Source organism: Perca fluviatilis, chromosome 17 (genome assembly GCF_010015445.1).
Source record: "Perca fluviatilis chromosome 17, GENO_Pfluv_1.0, whole genome shotgun sequence".
NCBI classification, from domain to species: domain Eukaryota; kingdom Metazoa; phylum Chordata; class Actinopteri; order Perciformes; family Percidae; genus Perca; species Perca fluviatilis.
The window spans coordinates 25626059-25648576 of NC_053128.1; the positions used below are offsets into that span (position 1 = coordinate 25626059).

A 22518-nucleotide genomic window follows, 5' to 3' on the forward strand; every position below is an offset into this window, starting at 1 on the left:
ATGCACTATAGCTTTAAGTTGAATATCAATTAGCAGTTTGTGTCAGCTTTAGGGAAGGGACTTGATTTAAAGGAACATGTGTATGTTCGAAAGTTGTTTTAGTCGTGCAAGAGAAAACTCTGATAGGCTAGCTAGCTGTCTCGATTTACTCTGCAGAGATCTGAGGAGCAATTGACCATAGTCTTAATAAATCGACTGGAGTTTACCAACACAAAGAAAGCGGAAGGTGACGGCCATCCGGCAGAACCTCAGGCGGCACCGGAACAATCCCGTAAATTAAACATTGTTGATATAGACAAGTTTCAAAGGTAAATTATGTAATATGGTGTCAGAAAAAGTCTACAATTGTGACAACATGCCATCACGTTTTTTTGCAGCAATATAAAGTCCAAATTACAGTGCTATGCAACACTTTAGCAACACTCCTGTTGGCACATACACACTAAGCTTTTATCACTGATAAGTGGTTTTGTCCTTGGGGGAATGATGCACCCTACAGCAAGGTGAAACCTCTCACTGTGTCCGTCCTTTACTCCCAGAAGTGCTGCAGCAGAAGTCGAGGCATTTAGAGGGCAAGTACGCACAAGATAATTAGCCTAGTGCACCTATTTGAGGTCTGGAGTAAACAAGACAGTGATGCAGAAACGAAAAGAGGGAATCAACGTTTAAACTGATGAAATAAAATACAACTGTCAGGTTCTCAGGCGTATGTGTGTGTTGGGGTGGGGAAGACTGGGACTAGAGGGAGTGCTGCGATGTCTCTTGATGCGCCAATCACCGCTTAAAAATGCAAATATATTCAGCTCCTGACTGACAGCTCATTGTGTCATACGCTGCGAGACCTTCCGCCGAACATGTTTCTCTCTGTGTGTCTGTCTGTCTCCCAAATCCTGTCTCTAACTCTTTCTGGGGAGGAAAGCAGCTTTAGTTGGCCAAGCACTCGGAGTGAAAATAGAAACAATCATTTATTCATCGATTGAAACATCAGAGGACTAAGAGGCAGTGAGGGAGTGGGAGCAACAAAGAGCGGGAAAGATAGACTGGTTGGAGGGAGAAAAAAGGGCGGCAGTGGGGGTAAGTGAAACAGACAAAAGAACAAAGACAAAGAGAAATTGTTAAGTGAGCAAAATGTGGGCAGTTTTGCCATTAATAAGAAGACATCACTACATACTAAATAAATGTGAAGTGATGGAAACACAAAGTTTTTTTTTTTTTTCAGTTATAACACTGTTAGATGATGACAGATAAAATCCTTGAGATTTCAAAGAATTGTTTAGCAACCAATAACCTAAACCTAAATCATCTAAACCCTACCCTAACCAAACAAGCTAAAGGTATTTGTTATCTAGTGATTATTTAAGTGATAGAAGCAAAGAAAAAATAATAATACTGTAAAAAAATAATACTGTAAAACCGTAATAGCTTCAAAACTTTACAAGCTCAGATGATTTATGTATATTTGTAAAACTTTAAAGAGAGCCTGTGTAACTTCTAATGAACAGCAGCCACTGTGGCCCAAGTGGCATCATTAGCCGCTATAAGCTACTGGTCATACTAGATAAAATAAGGCTGTAGCAGCAAACCCCTGAGCAATGGCGCCCTAATGCACAGGCCTCCGACTGAGAACCAGGGCTTCACGAGACGAGGTTATAATATAAATTTGCAACACCGCCACCATGAACAATAACACAATAGCACAAATCAGGTAGCTGTGGCATAGTGAGCGGGCTTTCAGGACAGTGGGCTAGCCTTTCAATGTAGCTGTAGAAACTAAACAGAATAAAGTTTAGACATTTCTACTAAGCCTACAAGCAGCATTTTCAGCAGCGACAAGCAGATTACCAAGTCTCCGTGCTGCCCAGTGAAGAAAACAGAGAGCCGCCTACTACGTCTGCTGCTGTGGAGGATGGGGGAGGAGAAGTGGAGCAGGCAGGCGGAGGAGACCTCGAGCCGGTAGGAGACCCCTCTGCTGCTGTGGAGGAGGACGGAGGGCTGTGTGCTGAGGTAAAGGAAAGAGATGGAGGGGTGCCGTGCCGACAACAGGTGGAGAAGCGCCGGTAGGAGACATGTCAGACCCCTATAGGACTGACCCAGGTCGCTGGAGCAACAGAACAGACCAACAGGTGCACTTTTACTAGGCCAAAATGGCACCTGAATCCTGCCAGAATAAAAACTCTGACTTCTCCGCCTCTGAACGGCAGTATACACTACAGAACAGATACTTCCCAAAATTTTATTTCAAACAAAAACTGGGGAACGGAGATGTGTGTCCAAAGAGTGGCTTTGCTGCTCGTCTTCTCCAGGGAGAATGTTTTTGTTTTATTCCTTGCTAAATTTTTGGCAATAATGGAAAGTCACCATTTGGCAGTGTGGCATATTGTAAAGGGAGGGAAGGACCTTCAAAACTGTGGTGGAAGGTCCAGCTTACGAACTCATGCTATGCAAGTTGATACAGTCTCATTCCAGTCAGTGTCCAACATAAACTCATAACCTTTCCAGGCAGAGGAGTACTTCACCTTTGTGCCTCCATAGATTCAGGGAATCTAGGCAGCTGCATGATAATGAAATGTTTTGTTTCAGACACTTTTGCATAATTCCCAGAGAGAGAGAGAGAGAGAGAGAGAGAGAGAGAGATAGGCTGAACTAGGCTTTAGCATCTGTGTTTTAGGCGCCTGCAATATCTTTGTTTACATTGATGGTTCAGCTACACTTAACGCCTCCAGCATGAGTTTAAATACAACTTCAGTACTGTGCTGCTTGCCTAAATTATTTCCTCAACTGTGTGTTCATTAAACGCTTCTGTGCAATTCATCAAGGTCTCCCAAACCTTCTTCACGTTTTTGAAATGAGTTGTGCTGCTCCCGAGTTTTTCCTTAACCACAACATCCGTAGCCCCAGGGCCTAAAGTATTATGAAGACACCTCTGCCCCTGAGTGTAGTGAACTGTGCAAAAATTTGTTTTACTGCTTACGAATTCAACTTCTGATTAGTAAAAGGAGGAATGTGTTATTTCTTCTTTGAAAATGCTACGTAGCCTCACTTTAAGACTTCTTCTAAAGATATGAAACTGTCTGTAAAATGCTTAATCTTTTCCAACAAGCCAACAAATTAACAAAGTGACCTCTCTGTGCATTCGTAATGAAGGAGGACCCAAAAGGCAGGAATTAAGAGCATTAGTTTAGATGTAAAAGTAATTTCCATGCACTAAGTGTACCGTAACATGGTGGCTTGTGGCTTTTAAAGGCACCAATCCAAGCGTCAGATTTCTCTGTTTTATTGACACGAATCATTAACTATCTCATCTCAGATACAACACGTCCAGCAAAGCACAAAAAGATTAAAAAGCTTTTGTCCTCTGCAAGGGTATACATTTAAACAGCATTATCCTTCACTAGCAGTGGTTGGGGGGGGGACATGACATAAGACAGGATTATCCTCTATAAAAAAAGAAACAAAACTCCCTACTACAGTCGCATGATGTAAATTGAAGATCGGAGGACCAGGTTCCCAGGATACAATACTCGATACATTCTGTTTGGTTTTTTTTTTCTTCTCTTCCTTCGGAGAGATGTGTGCTAGATAGATTCATCCCACGCAGTCCAAATAAATAAATACAGAGAGGCAAAACCGGTGCCAACAGTTACAGTGATACAAGAACATTTGAAAAAGAAAATGATTGCAAAGAAAAAGAAAATAAATAAAACAAGAACTAATTAGAAAGGGTGGCAGGAAAAAAAATATATATTTGCATATCCTCAAATCCCAAAGGTATTCTACCTTGTTCCCCATCCCTCCCTCCCTCCCTCCCTCCCTCCTTTTTTTTTATAGTATACAGCAAAAGACATTCAGAAGAGCAGACCGGAGTGATAGAAAACACTCATGCAAAGAAAGCCTTTTTCACACAAAGTCACTAACACGGGAAAATCATCTCAAACAACAGCGCTGTCAACAGTCAGTGCCTTCAGGTCTTTTAGTGGATGTCATTATTGTTGTTTCTCTACAGACTTTTGATTTGCTACTGTACTTGATAAAAACGATATCACTGACCGCACCCATTAGGCTGTCAAGTCTTCTGACTAGACTGACCCTCCACTTTTCTGTCTGTCCATGGGGCCTGGGGATCCAACAGTTTATTACCACCAGTCTTTTGTTTCAGGACCCCCATTGACCAAAAGAAAAGTTCAGCCGTGAGGATTTCTACAGAAGAACTGGAGCCACACGATATATCCATGATATAAAAAAAAGGCGTGATGAGTTCTTTTTTTTTATTTTTGGCATCTGTTATTATTATTTTTTTTTAATCTGATATATTAGTTTACTTTTACAATCATTTTCTATGCTGCAAACAACTAAAGAGTTTCATTCCAAAATAAAATACCTCCAACAAAATGATGGCAACTATTAAAATAAAGTCTAATATGGGTAACTATTAGTTATATTAAGATATTTTTTTATTTACAAAACAGTTCTGTTTTATTAACAATCACCTGTGATGTTGTGATATGAACTGATAAAGGATTTCTTTTCTGTTACAAATATATCACATTTTGGAATGAAACCCTTCAATTTTCGATTTAGTTTTCAGTGTCGTGTATATGCACATTCAATCCAAGTTGCATTCACTGCTGATGCAGTCTCCCAGTAAAAGTTATTTCATATTATAAATAGAATGATCTTGCCATAGTCTTTTTTTCTTTCGCAGATATATTCTTGTAGGCTATATAGGGAGATCTCTACACAGACAATATGTATTTATGTATGTAATCCATTTTCTGTGGTTACAGCTCTTCTGAGCGGATAACGTGGAACAGTGTGACATTGTAGAGGACCTGGTGGCCATTGTTCCAGGCATAGAGGGCTCGGTCACGCGGGTTGTAGTCCAGCATGGAGATATGCGAGTACTTATTCTGGAAGGCAATGTCGATGTACTCGTAAGTAGAGGAGTTGGTGGAGTAGGCGTAGTACACCTTAGTGCCTCCTGAGTAGCCGTTGGTGACGTAGAGCGTGCCGCAGATCATAAAAGACTCGCCGGCACTCCTTTTGGGGTGGTTGGTGGTCCAGCTCTTGATGATCTGCAGCGTGTTGGGGTTCAACTTGCTGAGGACAATGTTGCCGGCGTTCTGGTTGGTGGCATAGACAGCCCACAGGCCTCCCTCGTCCACCATCAGGTCGATGTCGGAGTGGCCGCCCCAGGCGTAGTGATACGCGTTGTTGAAGCCGGCGTAGTCGAGCTGCCGGGACTTGCTGATGGAAGAGGTGCGGAAGTCGAACTTGATGATGACGTGGCTCTGGAACTTGTTGAAGTAGATGGAGCCGTTGTAGACCACCTGACCTGTCCCTGACCACGGGTGGGGCAGCCGGTGGGACGTGAAGTTGTCGGACGTCATGAAGTCCTGCATCGACTTGTACTCCCGCACGAAGCGGTTGTTGTGGTAACCATCCATGTACCAGACCTAAGGAGAGAAAAAAGAATTTGCATCAAACACACCTCAGAGCTAGCAACCCCCCTATCCTCATCATCCGTCAGTGTGTCTACAATAAATCTGAGTCTTTTATGCAGATCACACACAGAATAAATCAAATCACACCCTCAATAAGCATCCCAATTATGTTAGCGCTGAGACTTCCTCAAGGAGCAGACAAAGCTGAGATCCAGCAGCTTCTGAATACAAACAAGTCATCATGACAGCCGCAGGGTGGCATGAGCTGGGCCCCGCAGGGATAATGCCCATCATTCCAGATGAAAAGGCCTGCCTCAGCTGCTTCAACCCTGCTTCCTGTTGGCCCCTGCGGTGGTGGGGCAGAGAGCTCTTACTCCGGAGCTGCTAGAGGCTCAAACACTTCCTAAGTCTCAGAGGGACTGAGACACCTGAAGCCCTTCCCCTACCTGCTTCCATGAGCTGCTGTGATTGACTTAAAAATGATTCATACCAAGGAAGCAGGTCTCCAAGGGCCCAGAGCAACAAAAAAAAGCCAAGGTATAGAAACCTCGAGATAAAACGAAATGGAGCAGAACTGTCTGCTCCCATCAATTACATTCACTCTTCTTTCTCTACCCTTTGATAACACAGCACACCTTTTGTGTTCTGTTCAAAATGTATTAGTTTCCACAAAAAAAGTTCCTTTTACAGCATGCTTAATATAATCATAGTCAGCAGTGACCCTTGCTGCTGAGGATTCTTTTTTAAATACACATTATACAGCCTGTGTTGTCATGACAATTACCCTTAGGGAAGCAAACTGCAGATTTACACAGCGACCAACGCATTGCAGAGGGTAAATCCAGTGAATCTTTGCTTAAGAAATTATAATTAATCGATAAAAAATTGTTGCAGTGCAATTGTATTTTTTTTTTTTATGTGTGGCATGGACAGAGGAAAAGCTAGGTTTATGAATTGCAATTATTATGTGACAATTTGTATCTCACAAAGTATGTTAAACAACACTGAGAGTGCTAGGCTGAAAAAACCAAAACATTTCTGTTTTCATTTGAGCATGCACCTGCAGGCTCAGATAAGATAAGACAAATTCAAACTTTGAAATTAAAAAAAAAGTCTGAATGCTGTTTTGTAAAAACACTTACGTGTAATGTTAAACTGAATCAGAAATCACAAACAATGCTAAATCTGATCTGGATATAACAGCATTGTAAAACCTAGAGGATCATATAACATGTAGGCACCTTAAACCTGCATTCATTGATTTGTTTGGCCAATTGCAGCAACATTGACATATGTACATATATATATATATATATATATATATACATACACACATATATAAATATATATATATATATACACATACACACATATATATATATATATATATATACATACACACACATATATATATATATATATATATATATATATATATATATATATATATATATATATATATATACTTTACAAAGCTGATATTGCAAACATGTAAGCAAACAGTTTCCTATTTATACATTTGGCAGACATGGAGCAAAATTAAGCATTCATTTGGAATCATGTTTCTGGCCACCTGATAAAAGTAATATTCACTCTCCTACCTGTAGCTCAGGTCTGATCTCCTCCAATTTAAGGAAATATCTGTCTCTTTAGTCTCTAAATGTTTATCAGCCAGTCTCTACCTTTGTCTACTCTTTGGTGCAGGGTAGCGTGTGGGCTGTAGAGCCAAAACTATGAGCTGAAAGACAGTAAAATGATCCGTGCAGCTGAGGGGAATTTCATAGTTGGGTGATAATTTAATATGAAAATAGTGTTCATAGCAGCTTTAAAGGATAGGACTGGCTATCGTTTTACATCTTCCACAAGTAGTGTGGATAGGATACCAAAGGTTCAGTACACCAAAACGATTTAATTTCAAAAACCTGTTTGATGTTTTTATATAAAACTTTTTTATTTATTTATTTAGCAAAAGAAACCAAACCTCAAGCTTGGAATCAAATTGGCAAAATAATGATTTGAACTGATTCCATAACAGCTTATGGTACTGACAGTCCGATGCCCAGCTGTACATTCAGCATCCTATTAGGAGATGACTCCCATCCATTGTGTGACTGTGCAGCGGTACATACCCGCGTATCTCCTTCAGGAGCCAGAGGGTCGGTCATCCAGGAACCGAACCTGGATCCAGACGTCTTGATGGTGATGGGATCACTGATGCCCGTCAGCTTGCCACATGCTGCAAGGGAAAGAAGTGAGATGGGAACATCTAGAGCAACACCCATTCGGGTATTTAGACTAATTCAAAATCTGTTACGAGGGATTCACTTCCATTTACTTTAAATCCAAATGGGTTTGCCTGAAGATTGAGGGATGTCGATGTCTAGCTTGTTGCCTCTCTCTATGCATGATATACTGTACACGAGGTGCTTGTTATTCAGTTCACACATGCTAATGCCTGTTTTACTATCTCTGTGTGGATGTGTGAGAAAGTGAGAGAAAGAGGGAATAGGAAAGGGAGAGCCTCTGTGTATTCTGCTGCAGTGTGCTGCTTGTAAGCTGCTGTAGTGTTAATTAGTGTTGAAAGAGGTGTTAATGTAAATTTGACAAAACTAACACTGGGTTATGTGTCCCTCCCTGGCTAATGTACCCTTTCTAATGAAGAAATTAGACATGGTTTTTCCAAATAACAACCCATCACAACGCCACTGAGGCACATCCATTCATTCAGAAATAGGCGTTTTTTCAAGACAAACGTCAATTAGAAGATTTTGACGAGTTAATTGTATGTATGTATGGATGTAATGAGTCGTTCTGACATGCTAATTCAAAGAGTGGGACTGTGACGATGGCTCATTTTAGGTTTCATTAGCATCCTTCTCGGTGAGGTGTTGCATCCATTAACCCCTCACTATAACACTCATCACCCCTCTTTCTATGCATCATCCCTCTTGCTCTTAATTGCTGTGAAATGTCATTTCACTTTAAAGTCACCCAATACACATTTCATTTATATTTCCTCAGCTAGTCTCATTCAGTTATCTGTCACACTCCATCGTCTCGACTGGTCAAATTTCTTTCTCTTACATAATAAAAATGTTGCATATGTGTTTGCGTGTCTGCGACATATGTCGTGCTTCGAATATGTGTGGGCATCACACCTCAGCTGCGGGCTGGGAGACAAACACATGGTCACTTGAGCAGCATCTACTATTTCTAGTGGGAGTTGAGTCCCTTATGTAACCCTCAGTGGGATTAGAGACTGCAGTAATACATTGGGCATTGATTTATTTATTTATTTTCTCTAATCATGCCCTCTATCTTTAGATCACACTACTATTGCAGGCTGCAGGGGAGCCCGCTGATGGATCTGCATTCTGGAGATGCACACAGGGTCTAATCCCCTTTTGACCTGAATTTGCCAGGGCCGGAGCAGAGCAATGGAAAAACTGATGGGAACTAGAGCCGATATAACAGAAACCGCATCAGCCTTTACCCAGAAATGTGAGGATTTAGATAGGAATATTTGTTTTTAAAGGATCATTTTGGTTTATTTCAACTTGGGCGTCAGTTTTGTAGTTCTGGGTGTAACAGTTATGATAACATTGTACTCACCAAAGTTATCGGTAATTTATTCTCGACAGACAAAACAACGGTTGCAGTATGACTTTCCGGCTCCATTCATCAGTGTTTCGGTGTGAAGCGACTGGATCTGCCTGAAGCTCACTGTGCCACCACGTTGCTGGGGCATGACACAGGGTGATTTATTTATTTGATTATTGCCCAGCAAGCTGGCATGTCCCCTTGATCGATGGCCATTGTGTCCCAGCAGCCGCCGGTCTGTTAGCCTCTCCGGCACAAAACAGTTTGAAGGACAGCTCTGCAGGGACCCTAGTTACTCTTTCACTTTCCCTGCTCGCCTTCACTTTATCACCCCCCCCCCCCACGTTGTTGATCTGCTGATGCTAATTTGTCATGCTTTTTTTATGCTAATAGTGACCTTCACAGGTTTAATCTTAATAACGGGAGTGTAGTGGAGTGTGTTTGTGTGCACTATGCATGAGTGCCTCTGCAATCGTGTGAAGATAAAAGGAATAGCCACCCTCTGTTCTGCCTGAGCCAGTCCCTCACTGGGTGACCTCGCCTTTATCTCGTCAGATCACACACACACACACACACACACACACACACACACACAAGAAGTAACTCCCGTAGTTCTCTGCTCTCCTATCTTTGGTACGCGGACCACAAATGTGACCAGCGGCATGTTTATTGAACTGAAAGTGGAAAGACTTCTCCGGTTCGGTAGGTAGTGGCAGCAGATGTAAAAAAAAAGAAAAGAAAAAAGAACTGTGTGTGCATAGATAAAGAGAAAGTCACTGGGGAGCTGAGATTGGGTGTCTGCTTTGTGTACTCCACATGTTCAATTTAAATACAATCACTGTGTCTCGACTGCTGTCCAAAACGAACCATCGGCTTTGTAACCAAAAGTTTTTCCCAATTTCTCTCCGTCAGTTTGCACTGTGAATAATTTGAAACGGGGACACAATATACCCGTGATGTGCGATGTGCAAGTGTCTCTGCTCTTGTTATATCTTAGTCACTGTTGTGTGGGTGTGCATCTATTAGCACTGTGGGCTGTGACAGAGGTGTGAAGAGAATGTGACAGGGGCTAAAAGCAAAGATAAGACTGTGATGGGAACTTGATGTCTGCAGCTCTCTTCCTCGGTATGCTATCCATAAGTGTGTGTGCATGTGTGTGTACCTGTAAAACCATGCAAAACACCTCATGCCTAATCATGTTTTTAAACATCCCCCATCTATTTCATCAAATGAAGCCAGTTTTGTGGGACGCTAGCATAGATTCATGCGGGTTTCGCAAAATGTGTGTAAGTGTCCAAAGAAATACAAAGTTTAAACGTGGGCCTTGTAGGACTGCCATTAATAACTATATTTTTATTATCAATTAATCTTTCAATTAATGATTTATTCTATAAAATGTCATTAAATAGTGAAAGACGTTTGTGACAATTTTTCAAAGCCCAGAGTGGAGTTGCTTTGTCCGATTAACAGTAAAAAAATCCCAAAATATTCAATTTCCAATTACATAAAACAGAAAAGCAGCACATCCTCAATTTAAAGGGATGGAACCCAGAAAATGTTAGGCTGATTGATTTATTAATGACTTAGAATTGTTTTTGATTTTCTGACAACCGACCAATGGTTTATTTGCATTAAAAAGTACAGAAGTTACGTGGATGCAACTTCAGTTCTATGATTACATGTGTAGCCATCTAATGGACTCCACTAATGGTTTACTTTGAAAATGTAACAGTATACCAATAGCAAAGTAAGTTAGAGAGCGAGCATGTACAGAACACAACCATAAAGTGTAAATGGCGATTGTGTTACAAGACTGTGTGATATGCATTTGAGTGTTAGAGTATCTCAGCCACACATAATGTTCCTGTGATGTTGTGAATTGTGTGAATATACCTGAGGATCTCTTTCTGGCCACTCACAACATACTTGATGTCAGTGGGAGTGTTTGTGCATGCACATGTTTGAAGCAAAGTGTGTGCCAACAACTTTCTGTGCCTACCTAATTTTTGCATGCATGCTCGGAGTCTCTCCTCAAGATTTGACACTCTGTTGTGGAGCTCCTCGTAGTCATAGGCCCCCATCTCCTCCTGAAGTTCGCTTAGAACTGACGTCAGATTCTGGACCTCCTCCTTAAACTGCAATACCAATTTGGCATCGGCTTTGTACTCCTCCAACACTGGTATCAACGGTCTAATATCCTCCATTTTCGCTTTTATGGCCTGAAAGGATTAGAATAAGCTCGGTTGAGTGTCATGCGCGACAAAAGGAGACTGTCCATAAAAGAAAAAGAAAAGAAAAGAAAAAAAAAAAACACCTGTCTGAACCTGACTACTCTCACTCTAACCTGCCTCTTCACTGACATGATGATGACCCCCCTGTTTGTGTCTGTGTTCAGTGTGTTGTGTGTGAACAGCCGTGTTTTGTCTGTGCAGGTGTGTGTCTGAGCAAACAAACCCGGAAAATATTCTCCGCCCGCTGGACGGGCAGAGCAGGTGGCTCCGTCCCCGGCAGTGACCAGCCGTTAAAAAGCAAGCCCTCGGTACACCGACAACAATTGGGAAAGCTCTTTATTGGTCATCATCGTTTAAAATGCAACATCGTATTAAGGGTTACATGCTTTTACATGTCACACACAACAAAGTGTTCTCGAATTTTACGTCTATAGTTTTATGTATAGATTTGTTGAGTAACCAAATATGCATAGACAAAAGCCAAAATAAAATAAAATGAATAACAGCAATTAATAATGATAATAATGATAATAATAATAATAATAATAAATGTATTTACGATTAAAAAAGCTTTTAAATGGAAAACTTTGACAGCAGTAACATGCAGGAAGAGATCAGTAGTGGGTTGGTTTGGGAGAAGGGTGGGGTTTCTTAGTCTTAATGGTGCTAAAGGTAAATTAACTCTTTGATGCCCAAATGCTCTCAGTACTGTGGCCCAGTTCAGGGGAATCTGGAATTGACCTGCCTCTTCTTCTCTGTGGCTCTCTTTACATGTCTTAAAGTTAGCCCTGCAAGCAAGAAAATGACAAACTGTTGACAGGGGCTAGAGCTTGCTAACCTAGCTGACAAGACACACAAACAAACGCGCACACACACACACACACACACACACGTATGCACTTAGACATGTTACAGAAGATAGCACACATGCACTGAATGTTGCGTTGGTTGGTTGCATGAGTTTTTTGAGCATGCATCGGTGACAGGATCACACAAATGTATTGGTGCGGGTAAGATGACGCAAACACTCAAGCATGCTAAATGTGAGAATACATGTAAACTGAAACAATGCATTTGTGTGAGTAACTGCAAATAGGGCTGGGTATCGAACCTCAGTGCTTTTTTGATACTCCCTGAAATGTGTTTGTATGTGAAATTCGTAATCTTGTTTAGTCATTCTTTGACTTTGAAAGTTCTTGTATGGCTGCTTGTGTTAAGACAACATTTAGCACTTGAGAACTTATTTTGTTGAATGGAGAGCTGAAACGATTAGTCGATTATGCAATTAGTCAAGCGGGAGCCATATAGGGAATAGGAATTGTCAACTATTTTGAAAATTGGTTGATCGTTTGAGTAATTTTTCAAGAAAAATGGCCAAGATTCCTCAACTCCAGCTGCTTATTTGTAGCCTAGAAATCTAGATGCACCCTAGCGGCAGCAAATATAATTTGCAGCCAGGGTCAGTCTAGCAACTCTACCAAATTCCGGTCAGGCCAATCACATTGTGTATAGAGTCGGTGGGCGGGCTTAACATAAGGATGGCAGAGTTGCGACGGTTCCGCAAGAATTCCCCGCTACTTGAAAACAAAGAAGATGGCTGCTGCTGCTGGCAAACAGCAGTCTTTCGAATCGGCTTTGGCCACGACTCTGGAAGACTTGGAGTTAAGCTTTTCTTTGAGAAAAGAACAAAGAACGGCACTGAAGTCATTCTTAAAAAAGGAAGATGCGTTCGGAGTTTTGCTGACCGGATACGGCAAAAGTTGAATCTATCAACTAGCGTTGCTCTGGTTGGTTGTAGCGCTATCCTATTGCGTGCAGAGGGAATTTGAAAGACAACCGTTTATCCCGCCCCTTGGATTGAGCCCTGCCAATGGTGAGTTCCCAGGGCTATTTTATTTGTGGAGATTTGCTTCTTTTCTCTGTCTTGGATTGTTGGTCGGATAAACCAAGTCATTTGCTGACATCACCTTGGGCTTTTCACTATTTTATAGGCCAAACAGTTAATCAGTGAACTGAGACAATAATCTGCATATTGATAATGAAAAAAAAGATTTTAAAGAAAGTATAGGTTTTGTATCGGTAGAGAAACTGAAGCATATCAGCACTAGTTTTGAAATACTTCAAATGATACCCCACCCTACCTGCAAAATAGTTATTCAAAATAGTTTTATTCCATTTTGACACTAAATTCTTTAAGAAGCAAAAGGATTTAGTGTCTACTCTTTAATCCAATTAGATTAAGGATGTGTGTCCCATGTGCAGATATCTTGGTGATACAACATTTCACCATTATCTGCTCAGTGTGATAAGCATAACATTTTATAATCTCCTTATTTCCAAGATGATTTAGGATTACAGCACATGGATTTATAAAGTAAATTTGTGTTAAATAAAGATATGAATTTGTGCAGCTCAGTTTTTGTATCCAATTACTGAAATTCTTTGATTATGCATGCATTATGGATTTCTTGGTATGCAAGTATGGTGGTTTAGTCAATACTTAAACATCTCCACAGTGGGAAACACACAAACACAAAATGGGTAAGGCTGTGTATAATGCACTACTGAGAAGCTACGACAGAATGGCAGTTGGGTCAATGGCTGGAGATCTGGCTCCGTACCTTGTATTGCTTGGCGATGTTCTGCTTGTGGTTCTCCTCCACCTGCCTGAACTTGGTCTCCAGGCCACGGAGCTGGACCTCCATCTTCTCCACATACTGCAGGTCTCTCTGGGTTCGCTGGTCCAGGACCTGGATGGACTGGGTCATGTTCTGGACCTGAGGTGCCATATGGCGACATTGGATTGAGTCATGAAATCTATCTCTATATCTTACAGACTAACTAGAGCAATGAGCATGAGATGCAGACAAAAAAACTCAGACTGTCAATATGTTGTTTTGGCTTGACTCACAAATTCTGACATCAGGCCAACTAGACAGGAGCCTCAGACACTTGGTGGAAGTGTAGAATGTATACTGTTAAGACATTTGGTTTCTCCAAAACTGTTGTGGTCCATAGAACTTGGCACAACTACTGATTCAGGACAGATCTGTTGATCTGTATTTTTGTGTGTGGATCAGCTACTCTACATTATGCGGGGAATAACTTAATTTATGGATAGAAAATATCTGCCTAAATGTTCCTTTTGTGTAAATGGGTTAACCTTAGCTTCCAGTCAGTATTGAGCCGGGTTGCATCATTACAAGTGGATGTGTGCAGTACAACCTCTCAGAGAGTGAGTGTATAGCTGCCTCCCATGATGCCTGTTGGGTTTCCAGGGAGCTCATTAGAGCATGATTCCTATTCTTGTCCAACAGGCAGACCACAAACACGGGTAAGTATGTGTGTGTGTATGTGTGTGTGTATGTGTTTGTGTATGTGTGTGTGTGTGTGTGTGTGTGTGTGTGTGTGTGTGTGTGTGTGTGTGTGGGTGTACGCACATGTCTTTGAGTTGGTGAAATGAGTAAAGGTGGTCACTCTGGGTATTGTATGACTTTGATTGCTATGTTCATAAGTTAAGGAGTTAAGCGGTAATTACCTTCTCTAACAGCTGCCTCAGTTGTTTGGTGCGGGCATCCCGTGAACACATGGACTGCTGGGGCGCCACCACAGTGCAGACACACCTCCCCTCACTATCCTGGGCTGAACTGTACACCTGCCACGATTCCTCTGGGTTCGCTGGCAACACCTGAGGACAAAAGAGTGGATACATAGAGAAGAAGGGCAGTTGAATGGTGATGCTGGAGCAGAGGGAAGCAGAAAAAGAGAAAAGGGTAAAAGGGTACCACAAAAGCTTGTGTGTGTCTATGAAATTACAAAGGTCACGTTGCTGCTATTTGCCTATTAAGTGTATTCTGCCTGTGTGATGCTAAAGCTGCATTGCATTCATCACCATCTGGACACCACATACCACCAGGCTCCACCCGTTTTGCACCATCATACAGTATATTCTAAAGCCACACAAAGAGAAAATGCAGCCAATCAAGACAGCTGAACTCCCATTATTCAGTGGACTAGGTGTGTGAAAGCTCTGAGTGTAAAGTGTGACGTCAGAAAGAGGTGTTTTTTTTTGTTTTTTTTCCCGAGAGAGAGTAACCTGCTGATCAGATAAGACAGAGTGAGTGACTTTGAAAAAGATATTCATCACTGCATCAGCGATAACGAAAAATCACTGGACAGATCTGCTGATTGAGTCAATTAGTGAGAAGGAGTGACTTCAAAGAATCCAAAAGGAGCAACCCCAGCGGCCGACAAGTCAGCTGCACTGCTTTCTACCAAAAGATGTGCTGACAAGACAAAGAAAATCCCTATCAAGCACCTGCCTTGATATCAAAGATGATCCGATGAAATCAAATCACATCTCATAAGTCGTGTAAAAATGCTTCAATCTTCTTAAAATCATGAAACAAACATATCACATATAGGATAACTGAGTAAATATCACTGACTTTTTTTTTCTCACTATGTGTCTATTTATTTGCCTTCAACATATAGTTCTAAATTCCAGTGCAAAACCTCCACTTGACAGAGCGCTCCTGGCACAGAGACAGCTCAGTATCCGCCAGGAGCCTGACAGAGAAACAAAGAAACGCTTTATCTTGCCTCTCTAACAGTACCTTGGCTTTGAACGCCTCTCTCATTCACACAGACTGTGAAAGGAAGAACGAGGACCCCTGGAATTTGTAATGTTACTCGCCTAATTCTCTCCACCATGGATCTATCATTTATATCAAAACCAGAGGAAAAAAAAACACAGAAGAGACGGATAACTTTCCACTTAGAGCAGGCTAGTCATATCGAAAGGGACAGCAGCCCAGTGACATCTGGAGCAAACGGAGGAGGAAGACGTCTACGATGCCTCTCCAGGTCTTTCTTAGTTTTGCATGCGCCTTGCAAGCGCATCACGTTGACAGAATGTATCCTCTCAATTATGAACCAAAGCGCACATGCATGTCTTTGAATTGGAATTTAATTGCAACATTCATTCAGCAAAAACAAAAAAAAACAAAAAACAACCAGCCGCAGGAAATATGCAAAACTTGCGCACTTACTCCTGTACTCCGGTCTGGGTACCCTCCCTGTGCCGCCGTGAGCTTGGTAGTATTGAGCCCCACCAGTGAGGGGAGGGTCTGCGACATCCAGTTGGTAATCATCGCCATGGTGCTGAGCACGACGCCGATCTTCAGCAAAGGCACCGACATCTTTGCGCGCTGCTTGGACTTATTTTTTTTTTTTTTTTTTTTTTTAAGCCGTCTTCATTCTACAGACTCCGGTGAGAAACAAGGGAGGCGAGTCATGTTGCCCAGTGCGGCTTGCTGTTTTACCCGGGACTCCGGCTCGGCTGGTCTTTTTTTGGACATCTCCAACATGGCACAAGTCGGACGTACGCGGTAGAGACGACCTAAACGGAAGAGTTGGCACGGAGATAAAACTGCACTACTTGCTTCCTAGTGGAAGATACAGGAAGGGAAAACCCGAAACGTCCTCTGGATAGCTCCTGTGTCTGCCTTGTCCCGCACACTGCTGCCTCTCCGGTTCACCGTTACTATTTCGTTCACGCCCGACGGTCCGCCTCCTGCCTCGGTGCGCTCTGTGATTAAGTGCCACTGACTACACACGGGCTGCTCCAAATGGATGAGAGGAGAAAGGAGGAGGTACTACGGATCTATCTATATCGCCAGACGCAATGATGTCAGCCAGGTTGGGGTCCGTTCATGGTAATAAACTGGCATTGCGCGTGATTCGCCCATAGCAGCCCGACACTGTCTGTCCCCAGAGGGAATGACAATGAGCAGTGAGGCTGAGGTCGGCCGACACTAATTCTGAGGGATTATTTATGGCGGACAGTGACATTTCTTTCTCCACTGCCCCGCCAAAAGGACAGAAGGCTGTCTATCATAGAAACGGGCATCATGCATGGTAAAGCTCATTCAAACTAAATCAATCGATGTAGCGAGTGACTGCACAGCCCACATGTCACAATGAACATGAAACTCTCGTGCAGAATGTCGCATTTCAATGTGAGAGGGTGTGAGGACTGAGGGTATGTTTTATTGATGGGTTAGGTTACTGGGTGCCTGGAGCTCAAACAGAGGGGGAGAGTTTAATTTGTGAGACTCTGGCGCCATCGTGTAGCTGATTTTGGCGTTGCTGAAATCAAAAGAGAAGTGCTTATAAAATACGAGGAAGCAGCGACAACAATTATGCAACATTTAAACAATCCAAACAAAACAATTAAAAAAAAAACTTTTTTTTTAAGATAGGCCAACTTGTCGATTTCTATTGACTTTAGATGACGTAAATGTCATGTTTACGCACTTAATGCATGGCTTTTAGACTCAAAACGGTGTTTGAGCGTTGGAAAGTGCAGTTAAATGTTGCATATTTTTCTTTAGAATGATAACTAACTGAGAAATGACAAATAATTCATTAGTCATCAACATGCCTGAAGGCTAATGCTCCAGATGATGGCCTAAAATTGCAGCACTGCATCATACATGACGTCCCCAGAATGGCTCTGTGTCCATAGCTATTTCTGTCAGCTTCATAATGCATTTCTCTGGTAAACTGAAAGATGGAGGGAAACTGCTCCCCCCCTCTCCCCCTCTCCCCCTCTCTCTCACTTGTCTCTCTTATCTATCTCGCTTCCATATGACCTTTTGAGGTGAGAGCTCACGATAGTCATGGCTCCACAGATTACTGTGAAAAGCATCGGCAGGGGTCAGCTCACCGCTGTGCACTGCTGTCCAGAGTCCAGTCTAGTCCTGTGTAATATGCTGCAGTTCAGTGCAACACAGCGGACTCTAATGACATAGCTTTCAAAAGGGTACAGTTCGTTTTCTAAGCTCCACCGTGTGGATCCAATTGGTTTTTAATGGAGGTGAGACAAATGACCCAGCCTCTGGAGGAAGACCACAGGTCCACTGATAAAAGACACTTGACTCAATGAAAAAAAAAAAAATCTATCAATCAATCATTCTATTCATTGAGTGATTTATAGAGAGATTTGTCAATTAAAACCACTCTTAAAACTTGCATACAACACAGCGAGACTGATTTTCAATTCTTTATACAAGATCTCAAATGTGCAAACATAATAAAAGCAACACTCGCACAATATATAGTTGCCCTGCATAAATAAGATTGTGTAAGAGGGCTGTTGATCAAATTATTATAAGTTATTTTCACCTTACAATACCGGCCACAAATTATGATTTAAGGTGGGTGACTAGTGTAGCTGTGCCTGCAGGTACAAACAAGCAGTCACATCGTATAATATAATGCAATATAATAAAAAAGCTTCATAAAAGCAGTATTTCTGACTGGGCTATTGTACTGTATTACACTGTAGCGAGCAGGCGTTTAGATTGCATATATACAGTAGGATGACCACATTGACACACTCAGTATCCAGTGTAATACATGTTCATAAAGTAGCAAAACATCCTATTTCCAGCCTGCAAGTCAACTACAAAATGCACTGTATCTCCACCTACTCCTCTTCGGCTCGCTTTCTCTCGCTCTCTCTCTCTCCCCCCACTTGCTCTGTCGCTCCACCAGCCATACTGAATAATGAATGGCTTCAGCCCCAGCTGCCAATCACGCCACGCGTATTGCAATTCAGCTCAACCACGTCTTAGTTTCTCACATGAAAACTGATTGATTCGTCTGGTTTCATACATTAAAAATCCTAAACCGTTTCAAAATGTTCCCTTGCTGGATCCCTTATAGTTTCAGCTTGAGATGTGGACGTGTTGGCAAAGTATATTTGGTTGTTTTTAGCTATCTTTTTAATGTGCTTAAAGCAATCCCTTGCGTGACGAGCTATGGTATGTGGGTTGCATGGTGTCAGAGTGGTGGCTATAGTAGCGCCATCTGTGTTGTCAGGTGTCTGTGAGATGCTTTAGGATGTGGGCCTGAAGCCATGGGGGAGCCACTAGGTGAGGAACAGATGCCGCTCTGGCTGCTTACTATTCTTCTCTGTGTGAACACTAAGCAGAAGCCAAATCCTTCAGCGGAGGGGATAGAGGTGAACAAACGCGGGCGGAATTAAAAAGGGGAGCGTGCTACTAATCAGGTGCCTCCTTGCTTCCCCGGCCAGATGTTAAGAAAAGATTCGCAGTTGCCCCCAGACTGCCTGAAACTGTGTGAGACTTTTGAAGCAAGGTGGTTAATGTGGTCATTAAGAGAGCGTCATTGTTCAGCATCAAAGGTCGGGGCCGTACTCCCCGGATGGCTCTTTTTGTTGTTGTTTCTTCTCATGAGTAATCTGGCAATAAAAAAGCTCTCCATCTTTCTCTCTCTGGATACACCTCTCACTTTTTATATCTTCAAACGGAGATGAGATGTGGAGAGGCCTGGCCTTCCTACAGTGAAATGTAGGTTTCAATAGCAGGGGCTGTATAAATAGAGCCTGTCAGTGTCCCCTGTGTTTCTGTTCTCATGGAAGGGAGCAGACAGGCGAGGCTGTGGACTTGTATCGACTTACCTTCAAACAGATGGCACGCACTCTCAGGCCATCAAAGAAACACTGTCACTGTAACATGGGCCTCTGACCCGCACCGTACAGGACCCGAACCCGACTGTCATGAAAACCCAAAGTGAAACACGTTCGCTTTTCCTCCCTCCTCTTGACTGATGGCTTCCATCAATCAGAGCAAATAGCGCCATTGTTCCATTGTGTCAGCATTTTCTATGCACTCTGCCGCTGCACTCTATGTCCAGTTCAGATTACAGGCCTACATTTGATGCTTCAATGTAGGGAGATAAAATCACAACCAGTAAATGACTGTTTGTCATTCCACATGAATGCTGTTGCTCTATAAATGAAAAATGTTCCGCTCACTGCACACTGACGTTTCTCATAAAATTTGCTGTAAGCAATTGCTGGCATATTTGTGTCAAGGCAATATAACATCAATATTGTTCTCATAACAGGGTTTACAGCGTTCTACTTCCAGCACATTGTATTGAGTTTGTCACTTGGAGTAGAGTATATTATACATACACTGGGAATAGAGATTCATTTATTGATAGTACCTCTGTGGCACTTTGCATTTTTTTTGTTTTGTTGTTGTCTCCAATTACCAATGACAATTAGTTTCACACAATAGTGAAGCCAATGAAATATGACTCTCTGTTCAAGCAAGGGCAATTAACTCATCAAATTCTTCAATCCAGTGGTGGCAGGGCCTGGTAATAAATAAATCACACACACACTCCCTCACTCTCTCCCCCCACCATGATACTGTCTGTGAGAATTTATAAAGGCAATAGTTTAACGCAACAGTAACTATTATATGTATTGCTGCAAATGCCCTTTTAGATATCAGGAAGTCATTACTAGTTCCAGAGATGCATTTTATTGACTATTACATTTTAGTTTACTACTGCTGATCTGGGTGGCTTTACATTGCTGGACTAAATGTTCTCCAAATCCCCCCACACACACACACACACACACACACACACACACACACACACACACACTTACATAGGCAACACTAAGTCACACTGTGGTCATTGAGTATGCTCAAAACACCTTCTTTGGGACACTGCATTTGATTGTGGAGCCCTGATTTAAGAGCAGCAGCCCACAATTCAACAACGGCCTTTTACGAGACAGCTATACAGGCAACATATTCAGAATAGCTCTGCAGTTGGTTAATCTGACCATTTGCTAATGAGGAAAATTGACAGATCATGCTATAATTTCCCCTTTATCTGGCTGGTTTGTCATCCCGGGCGGTGTGGAATTAGGGCTCTGCTGGATCTATCCGCGCCCGTCAAGCACAATGTATTCACATCATGTAATCCCACCCGTTAATCTCTTTAAACGAGGGTAGAGGGCTAATTCACGGGGGCTCCTTATGCGAGGTAACCGGGTAATCTCTCTATGAATCTGAAAGCCAATTAACCGCTGGTTTATTAGCTTTTGATACCTACAGCATGTGGAAAATGGCGTTAAAAACCTACTTGGGTGAGTTCTGTGCCCATGAAGATGAGGAGAATCAGAGTCAGGAGCTTGCTCGCAGGCTGCATCTCTTGCCTCCGGTGTGTGTGGACCAGCGGTCTCACATGCAGATCGAGTCCCTTTTCGTCCCCCCGCACAGCAGTCCTTTCCTCCCCGGCTCTCTTTTGCGCTGCAAGTCGCTCGATTCTCCCTTTTATTTATCTTCTTCCTCCTTCGTATTTTTTTTTTATCCCTCAGCAATCCAGTGGCAGAAAGCGAGAGATCTGTTTCACGGAATCGTCTCCGTGCATATTCATTTCATATCGGGAGCCTATCTTCGGTGCCTCTCCCCTTCGCTCTCCGTGGCCGCACTTATTTCTCGCTGCGACGGACTGTGATGAACATTGGGCTGAAGACGCGCAAACGCTGTCGTATACACACTGCTATAAAGCTTTACTCCGATATTGCCAAAAGTTTACCTCCCCGCCTCAAGCTGCCGTATAAAAGCTGTCGATGAAAAAAAAAAAATGAGAGTGACGGCGCTGTACATGGTGCTGAAAACGGAAGTTGATTCGCCAAGAGAGGGAGATTTAAATTTGCAAGCGGGACAGGAGGGGATTTTTTTTTTTCCCCACAAGATGATTTGATCTTAGTTCTATCATAAAACAAAACGTAGTTGCCTAATCAACATCTCCACTGGTTTGGATTTGATATTTATTTACAACAGCTGATTGAAATAAACAGAAACAACCTTAATCTGTCAGACTATTGTAGGCTATTGTAGGCCTACATGCATGCCTGTGGAGGCTGGCATTTTAGTACAATTAACAGGAGTAGCCTATTCCACTCCAAAATGATTTTTCCAAATAAAAAATAAATAAATTTTCCCTTGTCCAATTTTGTTATTTTGAGTGCTTGTCTTAGTTTGACAAAGTGCTAAAATCAGTAGGCTAGTTATAGTGGTATTGAGATCTTCAAAGTAGCAATACAACTCTATAAAAACACTCCATTACAGTTAAAAGTCATATTTATAATTTTACATAAGTAGAAGCACAAAATGTGTTCTGCTCCTACTTAAAGATGCAGTAGGTAAGACTTATAAAACTAACTTTATGTCATATTTGCTAGAACTACATGAAGCAGATAATTAATAAACCACCTACAGCCTGCAGTTTGCAAAAATCCACTGCTCCCTGAAGATGGACCAATCAGGGCCGGGGGAGTCATTGACTGCGTGTCAATGACTGCTCATGCACACACATTCATTCTCCCTTGTGGGGGGAGGGACCTAGGA

At 42.2% G+C, this 22518-nt stretch overlaps 1 protein-coding gene across 2 annotated transcripts; it reads right to left on the reverse strand.

Moving 5' to 3' along the window:
• Window positions 1–3258: 3258 nt before the first annotated feature.
• On the reverse strand, window positions 3259–21752 carry olfm1b (olfactomedin 1b). 2 transcript variants are annotated; one of them, XM_039780205.1, is made up of 6 exons: window positions 21248–21752; window positions 14811–14960; window positions 13894–14049; window positions 11041–11260; window positions 7571–7677; window positions 3259–5453 (listed from the first exon to the last, which is right to left on the reverse strand). In XM_039780205.1, exons 1-6 carry the CDS (start codon window positions 21311–21313, stop codon window positions 4779–4781), a joined length of 1374 nt encoding a protein of 457 aa, XP_039636139.1. In that variant the 5' UTR covers window positions 21314–21752; the 3' UTR covers window positions 3259–4778. The 2 variants fall into 2 exon arrangements, with proteins under 2 accessions (XP_039636139.1, XP_039636138.1); XM_039780204.1 differs by lacking the exon at window positions 21248–21752 and adding an exon at window positions 16324–17438.
• Window positions 21753–22518: the final 766 nt, after the last annotated feature.

Coding starts and splice junctions, on each gene's coding strand:
- olfm1b (XM_039780204.1), bottom strand. CDS start 16,473: ATGTCGGTGCCTTTGCTGAAGATCGGCGTCGTGCTCAGCACCATGGCG. Junction 14,961..16,323: donor ACCCAGACCGGAGTACAGGA/GTAAGTGCGCAA, acceptor TTTTGTCCTCAG/GTGTTGCCAGCGAACCCAGA. Junction 7,678..11,040: donor AGCATGCATGCAAAAATTAG/GTAGGCACAGAA, acceptor TTTCCCTTGCAG/CATGTGGCAAGCTGACGGGC.